Below are 12743 nucleotides of genomic sequence, written 5' to 3'. Positions count from 1 at the left end.
GGGCCCTTTATTCTAATACATTGTGTTGTTGCCATGTGGTGAAGAACTGCTGAATATATTATAATCCGTCCAGTATAAGACACAGCAGTGTACTGTAAATAAGACATAAAGCATTCATTTTGTTAGGGCAGCAAACACACCCTGCACAAACTAAAATGGAGAGGGATTGTTCTTGTGCGAAATCCAAAAACCTGGAGTCATAGCACCCTCTATGTGTGCTTGTGTGTACTGCACGTCCTACTGCTCTAATTGTCTGTGTGCCTGCTGCTACAGAATTTTAACAGAAACCATAAAGGGAACTTCTTTAAAGGTTTCATCAACTGTGACTGGCCTCAGTTGGCAGTAACCCATGTTATACAGGCCACAGTTATGACATCCTCAAAGAACTGCCCCCAAGGAGGCAATGTCTAGAAGGAGAAGATCTGCTCAGAAGTTTCCCACCTTCTCTGAACCATATCTGCAGAGCCACCCCAGGAGGGGAGATAGCAGCTTTGAAAAATAACACCTTTGTTATTCCAAGTGTTAGAGATGAAGCAGAATTTGCAGATGGCCCTGAGGTTTTTGCACCCTTCACCAAACACAGATGGAAACAAGGCTCTTTGAACTGCATAGAAAATCTTTTACCGTGGCTTGCAAAGAGGCAGCCACTGGTGGCTTCAAACCTGTCATTTTATGGCCAGGTGGTGACAGCAGATTGTTTCTGTAGCATTAGAAAACAGATGTACTTATAAACGTACAAACCGGTGGACACATCATGCCTTTTAGATAAAGCATTTGGATATTTCAGATCGTCTATAAGCCGATATAATATTTACTACTGCTTCTTTCTTACTTTATGGGCTGTCTAAAGTTCAAGAAATGTAGCAACTGTGCAGGGCTTAACAACAATACTGTAATAATCTCATTTCAGTTATCACAGGTTATTTGCAGGTTAAAACCTTTGATGTAGACAAACTTTTATAAACTCTACAAATGTGTCTCCCATTCAAGTAATTCATGGACAACTGGGAAACAACCCAGGTGCTGGAAAACCTTAAAAGTTTGTGTTACTGAGACTGAATATAAATCATTATTCTGCTAGTGATGGTGACAGCAAATTTTCCCCACAGGGGGAAGACAACAGCATGCTGAACTTATAACCTGGAGTTTGAAATCATTTTTACCGATGGCTGACAGTTTTTAAGATTTCACTTTGACAGCGTGTTATTGATGCCTCATGCTACTTTCCTTTGCTAGCCAGAGGACTGTTCCACTCCTGGACTACTACTGTTTTATTAATATTGGACTGCAAATGCAAAAGTCAATCTAAGAGGCTTCACTTGTTGGGACAATGCATATTTGTCATTATTATTATTATTATTATTATTATTATTATTATTATATGCAATGGTTATCCAAACAAGCCTCTCTAAACTAACCCAGGTGTTCCTAAACTATGGACCAGGGCTATCCTACTGAGTGGGCCAAGATGCAAAATCATCCCAGCAAAAAAAAAAGAAATAACTTGTTGACTGTTGCACATTTACCAAGTTTTTGCTCCAGCGCACAACTACAATGAATAAACATTAATCATTTTTCAAAACTAGAAACCATGTTCTCTATATGTTTTTTTGGGATCGTCTATTGTACATGGATTTTTAACTAGTTTATTTTAAATGGTGCAAACTTTGCATTGTAGTAAGAAAACACTTGAAATTATTACTTTTCAATCACTCAGCAGTAAGTTAATGGAAATATGACAGTGTGTGGTTGCTAATAAAGAACTTGTTCAATAACCAAATGAAATGATTTTAATGTTTTATGAAAAAAAAATATGGCCAAAAAGTATTTTTTGATTACTGTCTATAAGTAAATTTAATAAATGCATGTTTAGGATGTACTAATGAGGAGAAAGGGATGATGATGATTTCTTCATGTTGGGCTGCAAGGCAATCAGAAGCAGCCCTGATGTGCTTTATTGATATTGCAAGAGCTCAAAGTGCATTGAGAATAAAAAATGATCCCAGATATTACTTTAAATAATGTTTTAATGAGTGGCGCTGGTGCAATGGTTGATGTTTACACAGCCACATACAGTCGTTTGCTGGTGGGGAGTGTTAGGGCCTGAAGGAAGTGCTGGTTAGAAAACAAAATAATCCTGCAACAGATCTGGCAATGTTCTGATACGTTACTGAAGTACTCTGCATCACTTTTGACGTAGTTTGCAACTTGCATGCAACTTTATCTTTTTATTAACTTAAACTGGTATAGGCCTACTTATTTGTTTGTTGCAAGTTAACTAATTTAAAATGATTTACAATTTGGATTTTATGAATTTAATAATTAGTAACAATATTAGTCTATTATGCAATTACTTTACTTCAGACACTGCTTGTAGCATAATGTGAATCCCTGAAAAGGGCCAGATGCACAATGGATTGTATGCTTCTATGAAGAGAGAACATCCTGTATAGATACCCATGCCATTGACACACCCTTTTATGATGTTTGCAATCAATGTGAATGGCTCTGATGGTACAATATTGTAGATAGAGTCAACAGAGTTGAAAGGTTAAATATCACTTGATTTATGATATATAAATATTAGAACAACAGAACCTTTCAGAATGATCTCAAATATCTTAAACACATAAGGTATGGGTAAAAAATTCTAATGCCATTGCTATACACTCTTTATAAATGCATATACTGATACTTTCAATTGTTAGCTATACATTGAAGACAGGCTCTATTTTACAGTATGTATGGGTTGTGGCAATACTAGTGTGAGTATTATTATTATTATTATTATTATTATTATTATTATTATTATTATTATTATTATTAGTAGTAGTAGTAGTAGTAGTAGTAGTATTTTATACTTTAAATTAAAATACATGTTCTTAAATTTAAGTTGATCCAAAAAAAGTGGAAACACACAAAAAGAAAACTGGAAGAGCTATCAAGATAATAGAAAGGTACACATGTCTGCAGGCATCACTACATGCATGAGATCAAAGAGAAAAGGAGGGTTTGGAACATTTCCAAAACAATTATCGTGAGTCTCCCTGGTAACTAGTGCTGTGTGGCTGTGTGAAGCTCGTTGCTTACCCTGAGATTGTACTGCCATTCATCAAAATTAAAAAAAGAGGAAGCACCATACATGAGAGGATATATCTGTAAATACCCCAAAAACATGAGCTTTTATAGGCTGGCAAATGCGATAGTGTGAAATTCTGTTAATTCGATCCAGGATTTTACATTTAGAAAACCTTGTTTGAAGATTTTCTTGAGAGAGAGACAAAAGAGGATAGCTTAATCTACTCCTCGCAGGACAATTACCAGCAGAACAAACATCTGTCTTGTTAATTGCAACAATCTCATATAACTGAACAATATGCACACAGGCTTAAAATGCTGCCTTTGTTAACATGCAAGGGGTAGTCTGTAACAGAACTGAGTAAAGCATTCTGCAAAAGGAGATTTCCCTAATGATTAGTAAAATGAAATTGTAACCTCAAATTGTATTCCTTTATATATACTGTATATATATGAAAACCGCAAAAAATATGTACTCGGTTTAGACTATTGACATGATCTTAACCAGGCATGTTAAGGGCATTACACAGAAGGGACAGTAATAATATAATTTACCTCTATCATCATATTTTGTCAACTGTTGTATGTAATTGCATACTGTAGTTCACCAAAATGGTGTCAAGTTAGCAAAATAGAAATTACAGGCTTATTGAAATGCAACACCGTATTTTAATCATATTATATTAAATATCATAGCATTTTCTTGTGAAAAATAGCAATGTCTGCCTTGCCTAGTAGTCTACTGTGGTTATAATGTGCTATAGAATGCAAGTGCACGCACACCAATCATGATGACTTACATCAGAAATATTCACACTGCTGTTATCATTGCATTATCAAACTTTTCAAAAGAACTGTACCTTATTAAAACAAACAAAAAAGAAGAGCAGGAAATATAGCCATGGCTCATTGCAATCACCTGAAGTGACCTCTGTTGTCAAGGAAATTATTATGATATCACTGTTACAATGCAATTAAATGAATTTGTCAACCATTAACAAACAACACACACAAAAAAAAAATCACAGGCAAGTTACACAATACAATACAGAAAAATACAAAATTAAATAGCAACCAGAGTACTAACGTGCTACTGTAATGAGTTATACAGCAATATGTGACTCTAGTGCACTCTGGAGACCCTTGTAGCCACCAGTAGCTCCACTTTCTCATCCTTCTGCCACATCATCCCACATTATTATTATTATTATTATTTATTTCTTAGCAGACGCCCTTATCCAGGGCGACTTACAATTGTTACAAGATATCACATTATTTTTACATACAATTACCCATTTATACAGTTGGGTTTTTACTGGAGCAATATAGGTAAAGTACCTTGCTCAAGGGTACAACAGCAGTGTCCTCGACCGGGGATTGAACCCACGACCCTCCAGTCAAGAGCCCAGAGCCTTAACCACTACTCCACACTGCTGCCCACATGGGCTTACTGGTCTGCTCACTTTGGTGCTCCTATTTAGGCTTCTTCAACGACTGAAGAAGTCAAGACATGATACTGGCATCTAAAAATAAACACAATTGTTCATTTAGATCCTCCAGCATTGCTCTCCAGATTCCTTTACCTCCTCTAGGTCCATATTACCTAGACTATAAGATTACTGCCTCTTACTCTAAACACACTTTACGCTGTACCTTGTGAAACATCAGTGTGGATGCAGACACATATACCTAGGCCTGTAATCAACCATCTACCGAAGGCTGCTGTCTTGGTTTAAACTGTAGGAAAATCAGATTTTCTTTTTGTGTGTGTGTGTGGTTTTTTTTTTACATGTCAAAGATTACATTTGCACAGAAACGACATAATCAATCCCTGAAGAAACATCTAAAGGGCATGCTCATCTGTTCTTTTAATTTAACAGGTTATCAACTTTAATGACAACTTTTAATGGCAAACACATTAACAAAATAGCCTCTTTTTTTTGCTGAAGTAAATGTGTAAACCAGTAGAGAAAATGAATGTTTTGTCAAGTGTCCAAACAGCAAGCTAGGGGGTGCAGTGTTAGAAGAGGAGCAAACACTGACCTGCTATAATGTGTAAAAAGGTCACTTTGGTTGAGTTCAAACAGACTGCAGGTGTCTCTACAAAGGCTGGTTTTACTGAATTTGTTTGGACAGTTGTTGCTTGGGAATGTTGTTTTATTGCGAGCTGCTGACACAAGCACTTGGATCTTTTAAAACAAAACCCTTAACTGTTGCATTGTGATTGTTATTGCTTATTAATGATCTCATTTTTATTTCAGATTTACTTTTAAGTGACTGCCGTACCATTCTCATTGAGTCAAGTTCAGTAATATGACTTCCAAGAGTGGCATACAAAATTACACTTACTACACTTTTACATATAAAACCAACACTGCTACTGTCCATCAGAGGAACAGCTATAGATGAAACTGGATTTAAATTCTAATTTAAATTCAATTGGTTTTATTGTTTTTTTTTTCTTTAAAAAGCGCTTTCTTTAGTAGCAACATAATATACTATATAATAAGGATCTATTGTAGTGATATTTGTAAATTTGATATTCTCAAGTTCTCATTTCAAAGTATTTTTTTTTTTTATTGTATTTAGTAATGTTAATAAGTGAATATAAATGATCCCTGGTGGAGGGTCAGCGTCGTTTTACCACAAAATGTACCATTAACAGGATATTCTACATCTACATTAAGAAACACTTCTTTAGAACTTATGCCCACAGCTATTTCCATTCCACACACACTTGCAAAATATTTTATACAATTAACTCTTTCTTTCATCACTGTACAAAAGACTACAGGTGTATGGAAGATATCAGTTGTCAAGCAGAAGTACTGACTGGAATATTTCGCATTAAGCATAATTGTATGCATTTTAACCCTTACAGAATGATTTTGTACCATTCGTGTACATTGATACAGCATTTTATACACTTATACCACAAGCGTGGGTATATTTAGCGTGGGATACATTTTTGTTTGTGGGATAACATGAGTGAAATAACATGAGTGGGATATCATTCTTACTGGGACTAGTTTCGAATGTGTCTTTGTTTATACTCCAATACAGTGGTGTACTGCTGAATAACTGAAGGACCTGATGTAGATAAAAATGTCCAAATATTGAGTGTGAGGTCTTTTAGTTTTTACTGTAGTTTTATACTATGCTATAACTGAAAAAGACAGAGACAAATTTGACCTAGTTGTAGTTGTGCGTTCTTTTTTTTTGTAGTTTCTAGGTGCATGGTTTATATATTACAGTAATGGGGCTATTGGCTTGTACTGTTGACAGATACTATTCTGTAACTGAACAAGGTTGTGTGGTTAGGTGAGAAAAAAATATAACCTGTTTCCTCTTGTGGTTTTTCACTACGTGCAGCCAATTTTGGATACATGAGAGTGTAGAAATCACATGACCTGAACTAGTCTGCACAGCAGCGCACACGTTGCTTACCAATCAGAGCCTCGGTGCACACAGTGCCCTCTGTGCCTCGGCGCTCCACAGCCTTGATACTCCCTTCCCGCACTTCAGTGCATTATAGAGCAGGACACTGGCATCCACCCGTGGCATGCACAGTGACTCGGACTAGCAGCCAAACCTACCCGCAGGGACGGGGGAGCTCCGGACGTGGGTCCCCAATGCAACAGTGCTCCCGGGGGCAGTTCCTCCAGTACCCCAGACTGCCCCTGCGGCGGACTCTGCCACAGCCTCAGCAACACCAGCTGAAATATTGGCGTGACTGCACCTCGGACACTTGGGTGCTCGCCACCGCACACACCGGATACGTGCTTCAGTTCATGTGCAATATTAAACAGTGTACATTTTAAAACAAAAAATCTTAAGTAATGACGTAACACACCACCTGAAAAGTCTCTCTTTGGCTTTGAATCTCACTCTTTGGGGCTGTGAATCTCACTGTTTAGGACAGCTAATCCTTGGCATCGCTGTCTTGCATATAAAGGCGCGTTAATATTACCTTGGATATTACCTCCGAAATGTCTGCAATAATAACATATTACTAGGCTACTGACATAAATAAGTAAACCCATTGTACACTGTATTCCAAATATTTACAGCAAACAGTAAAACAGTCCCGTCACAAGATAGCCTGTTTTTAGTTCAGTAATTGAAATTTGTAAAACGTCTTGTGTAATTCTGTCAGGACGCAAATTGGGCATTTTATTCTTACTAAGTATCGTCACAGCCTCAAGGTGGGCCAGTGCACTCGACTTGCATTTGGACTAGAACGACCTGATGAGCTCTCATTTATTCTCTTTTTCCATCAAAGCAATTTGGAGGGACTGTCTGAGTGCAACATTGGTGACTGCTGTTGCTTTAATTTAATAAATTATCTTAATTTGGATTCTGCCAGGTAATAATTATTGATAATATTTTACAAATACTGTAGACCTATGTACCTGTGACAGCATAGGTCTACCACGATTCCATGAACCACAGAACCAGGGTTGCCAGACTTCTCACTTCAGAAAAATAGCGACCTCGTTCTTCAAAACAAGCCCAAAAAAGCCCAAAACAAGCGCAACCCATGTAAGGGGCGTTCGCACCGGACAGCGGTGTGCATGCCGCCTCCTTGCGCGCCACAGTCCACTATTCTTAACGAACATGACAGGGGAGCGGCAGGGGAAAGTCAGTGGGCGGTCTGATGGTATGTCACGTTTGCATGTACTGTAACTTTTGGTTGCCAAGCAACATACAGTAAATGCCAGCGGGAAGGGAAAACTCTTTTTATACAGAAGACACAAAGCTTAGTAAAAAAAAAAAGTAATGAGGACCGAAACATTATATATATATTTATATAAATATATATATATATATATATATATATATATATATATATATATATATATATATATATATATATATATATATATATAAAACCTAATTTTACCCCCCCCCCCATCCACCCACCATCATAATCCCCAAAATATCAGGCAGTTGTGTTGTTTAAAATAAAATAAATTAAAAATTAAGATTTTTTTTTTCTTTCTGTGTGAGTTTTGTCTGGTTTTCTGGGTATATAGGCAAAGAGAGTGTGAGTTAAAGCCATCATACATTGCTATTATTGAGCATTGTCGTATACATATGATTAAAAAATGCAACTACCATCCCATCATATCAGACTTTTTTTTTGGGGGGGACGACTGTAAAAGTTACAACAATCAGTGGTACTGTGCATCTGACAACACAATACCTGGAACAACGAACAGGAAACAAAAAAAAGAGAGTTGCGATCGCCCTGTGGGTCCGACATCAAGAAAAGAAAAAGGTAAGGCGAATATCATCATAACTCTGGAAAATCTTAAATCAGAACCACGAGCTTTATGAAAAATAACATCTTGTGCACAGTTGCACAGGCTGTAGGGATGCCAGGTAAGTATTATTCACGTCTTATTTTATATCTAGCCTAGTATATAAGCAGCACATGTACGATTAAATCATATACCTGCAAACAACAGAAACTTCCAGACTGTCAAGGTATATGGGCTTACCATGGAAGCGGGTATGCTAAGAATTTAGGAGGAAATTAGGAGACATGTTGTACAGTGCTGGGAAAGAAATTTTTTATCGCCGCTTGAAAACCGTTGATGTGTGTCCACCAAGGTGCAGAACAGATTTATCTTAACGTTTTGTTTTGTTTATGGACTTTGCAATACCTGCACGGTGGGTGTCTACAACGTAGACACTAACAATCAACCATTTTGTTAGACTTTCTAACATGGCATAAACAATTTTGGCTTTTACTTAATTAAACTTTTGTTTAAAATAAATAAATAAAATACGTAACGTAAAAAAGAAGTCCTACCACGGTAGCATGCGCAGTTTACAGTGTTTAATGTTTTCAAACAAATTGACTTCATCACTGCCATTCTCATATCCTCTTGACATCTGACACATTATGTCCCTTACCCTGTTCTGCATACCAGTCTGCCAGAGGTAGATGCACTGCGTGAAACAAATGTGAAAGAAAATCTAGATGGATGTATCTTTTTAATCATTAACAATTTGACTGTAAGCAAATGCACGTCTCGTCTTTTAACTTGCAAGTATATTGGGGGAAAACTGTAGTATTTCCTGTCCAATTCACGTGATAACTCTGGTAACTCGGAAAAGCATGGAAACGCCTCCTTTTTCACCAAGTCGAGTGCAGGGAGAATTCAGACCAATTCGAGTGCACTCCTCGAGTTGGCAGTCCCTTGAAACCAGGTAAAACAAGCGAGCTTTTAACTTAAACGCACGTGATCCATAAGCAGGATACCACAGAAGCGAGACGTCGACGTTAGTGCAGGTGACATATTGTGAAAACACACTATTAGTCTAGTACAGCATAAACTATTTGATTGCGCTTTATTCAGGTTGCTTTTAAAGCGGAAACTTATTTGTGTAACTGTATGTTCAGCTTCTTTTTTTTGGGTGAGTACTCAATGATATGATTTAAAATGTAACAAAAATACTGTATGAAAGAAATGCGTTTACAAATGGGATATCCTTGATTGTTTATTTGACGTACTTCAGTGTCTATTCTGGATATATATATATATATATATATATATATATATATATATATATATATATATATATATATATATATATATATATATATATATATATATCCAGAATAGATTGACACTACAAACCACTTAAATTGAAAGAAAGAAACTGCAAAACACGACGTGCTAAAAGGATTAGCATTGGTTTTATCCACTGTGTAATTGATTGTCTGTTACTGAAAACATATTAATATACCGTAAGTACTTCAGTAATTATTACAGTAATTTGGTAATGTATTCCCTAATGGATCAAAATATGTTGTAACAGGCGTTTTGACAGTTCTGTGCTATTTTCCAGTTTGTTCAGGAAGTTATAATTTTCATTTAATTTTTATTTCAGAATATTACAAATATTGTCACTCAGAAGATAGAGAATACTTTGGAAGGTTTGGAAGGTGTATAACATTGGTGTGCTGACACAACACTTATCTTACATGCCAAGGAAATACATTTCACTAAAAGTAGCATTCAGAACATTTTGTATTTACTATTAAGATCAGTTAGTTTACTGTAAGGAAGTTATATGTTACATTCAGAAATGCAGAAAAATAAGCAGAGCAGACAGTTGAGCAAAATATGCAGATGCCTGCAACCCTTATCTCAACGCTGTATTTGTTTTTCAGGAAAATAAGTGGGCACTGTTATGGAGTACTCAGGTAAAGTTACCAGTTGCAATGTTGTTTTATGCATATCTATCTATCTATCTATCTATCTATCTATCTATCTATCTATCTATCTATCTATCTATCTATCTATTTATATATAACATTTTATTATCTTAGTAGAAAATATAATTATTTGTTCAGAAATTTTGAAGAAAATAAATCTTCTACTTAAGGAAACAAAAACTAAAATCAGGAGAATCAGCTTAGGTGGCATTTATTTTTATTTGTATTTATTTTTTTACAACTAGAAGAACAAGCAAGAATGTAACAAAAGATTTACCAGACTTGATCAGATTTATTTTGTTTTGTGCATGTATGTGGAAATATTTTCCAAACGTGTAGAACCAAACAGACAATTACCTAAAGAAAACAGAATTCTGCTATAAATGCGGTTACAGTACATTGCCACCAGATGGTACCAGTAATCCACTTAGAAGATAACAAACCAGTTTTTCTCACCTACCACACGGCTAGTGTGAAGCCCTGATGTACACAAAAAAGGAAGTTATTATTTGCTTTAAAATCATAGACAATAAGTTTAGTTTTGTTCTGCATTAGGCATAGCTCCTTTGATCTGTTTAGATATTAACCTTTAGTCTTAGTCAATGTGAAATGCACTGTGCATCAAATGCTTGCCCTTCACCTTTGCATGCAGTTTCATAAAGAGGCAAAATTGTATTTGGATGGAAAGTGAACTATTCTTTGAAGTCCTGTAAATTGTTGCTATCGTAATTACAGGTTATGCACATCCACTTCCAAATTATGTACATCCCGTGCCTCAACCACCAGGTAGGTGTCACTGAGTGCTGTGTGAACAGTTCATGAATCTTATGATTGCTGTGTGGCTTTGATTAATTCAATAGTTGGATAATTGGCAGACTTTTTGTTATCCTACCAATTAAAGCAATACTGCTTCATTTTGAGTTTTTACAGATGGTTGAACTAAATAAACTCTTTCTGCCACATTTAAACAGAAATATTTTTCAATATGTCTTCCTGGTTTATGGAATGCTTTGGGGAATATTTTTTAGTAAAATCGAATTAGGTGACAGGTTTATTTAACAAGACTGAACCAGTTCTTACTAAACAGAGTGGAGAGGTGGCGCTTCAATTTATAGCTTATGAACTCATAGCATGGGACTGCATTGTTCCATTCTTTTTATCTATGTCTGCTATTCAAATATTGTTGATCACAGTAGTTTGGCAGCTAATTCCCAAAGGGGCTCATTAGTAGACAAACAATATTATCCTGTTGGTGCTTCACTACAGTACCAGTACATGAATTCATAGTATGGGTCTGTACACTTTTTGAGATTGAAACTAATATGATACTTCAAAGAACTTGTAAAGTTATCCCTGTTTTTCAGTTTCATGTTCATCTCCACTGCTTTTGGTTTGTCTACTGTTAAAATAACCATTGTTTTCCTATAAACCAACAGCTGGATATGTTAGTTATTCAGTCAGATCACTGTATTCTCCAAGTGGTTTTAGAAGTATAATTAAAGGAAATGTCAGAGTTTTACATTTTATTGCATACAGTACATGTGACATAAAAGCCAACACCTTGTGGTGCTGTGGTAATGAATAACCTTTTTTCTGTTTCCTTATTTGATGGGCTAAGCATAACAATGTACCAATATGTTTACTTGTGTCTATATAGCCATCATTTACAGAAATCTGCAATAGAAAGTTTACTTTAACTTATATTTCACACATAATAATCCAGTTATGGACCCAATTTTCAAAAGTTTTCCTACTGCAAGATGTGTCCTGATTGATGAGGAGGGAACACGTCTACTAATTGTTATAAAACTACACAGAAACATTTAGGGCGGCTCAGGAAAGTGCAGTTAAAATGATTGGCTTGTTTCTTGCTAACATTATACTCATGCAAAAATGTTCCTATGACTTTTTTGTATTACAAATTACAAGTCTGTAAAGTAACTTCATGTAATGGCACAGTGGCACAGACCACATATTAGCTACTTACACCTCCCTGTTCCTTTCTCTTACAATCCTAGGATACATACCACCACCAACTATCGAATCAATGCCAGCACCACAGAGGCCTGCAGGCTGTCCCCCAGGACTGGAATATTTGACACAGGTAAACAATAAAGAAAAAAAAAAAAACTTGGCTACACCATTCCCTTATTATTTCATAATTATTCACAAATTGTGTTTATTTATACATATGTACTTAATTCTCATAAAAATTGATTGAGTCCTGGCTGTGCCAGGTTGCTGGTTTTTGCTGTGGATCTTGGAGCAACGCATTGGTTCTGGCACACCCATAGATTGGGGAGGCTAAATTGTCAGGGACTGCAGCACAAAGAACCAATCTTTCAAGCAAGTTTACTAAATAGACTACCTTGGTTGATTTATGTACAGTATATGTTATGTAATGTACTTAAAAACTAAACTTAATATCTTTACA

The 12743-nt window shown here is 36.0% G+C and overlaps 1 protein-coding gene across 6 annotated transcripts in view; it reads left to right on the top strand.

Annotated features, from left to right (window-relative positions):
* LOC117422973 (phospholipid scramblase 2-like) overlaps window positions 1-12743 on the top strand; it is an 80549-nt gene that overhangs the window by 64789 nt on the left and 3017 nt on the right. The window contains exons 1-4 of one of the 6 annotated variants that reach the window (XM_058990272.1): window positions 8403-8463; window positions 10265-10297; window positions 11045-11095; window positions 12328-12413. In XM_058990272.1, the coding sequence (XP_058846255.1) occupies window positions 10285-10297; window positions 11045-11095; window positions 12328-12413 (150 nt within the window). In that variant the 5' untranslated portion in view covers window positions 8403-8463; window positions 10265-10284. Of the gene's footprint in view, window positions 1-8402; window positions 8464-9226; window positions 9505-9709; window positions 10298-11044; window positions 11096-12327; window positions 12414-12743 lie in introns of those variants that run through there. The other 5 variants (XM_034038237.2, XM_034038238.2, XM_034038240.2 and 2 more) reach the window with 5 other exon arrangements.

The sequence above is a fragment of the Acipenser ruthenus genome, chromosome 17 (assembly GCF_902713425.1).
Source record: "Acipenser ruthenus chromosome 17, fAciRut3.2 maternal haplotype, whole genome shotgun sequence".
NCBI classification, from domain to species: domain Eukaryota; kingdom Metazoa; phylum Chordata; class Actinopteri; order Acipenseriformes; family Acipenseridae; genus Acipenser; species Acipenser ruthenus.
This window is presented reverse-complemented; position numbering and strand designations above follow the sequence as displayed.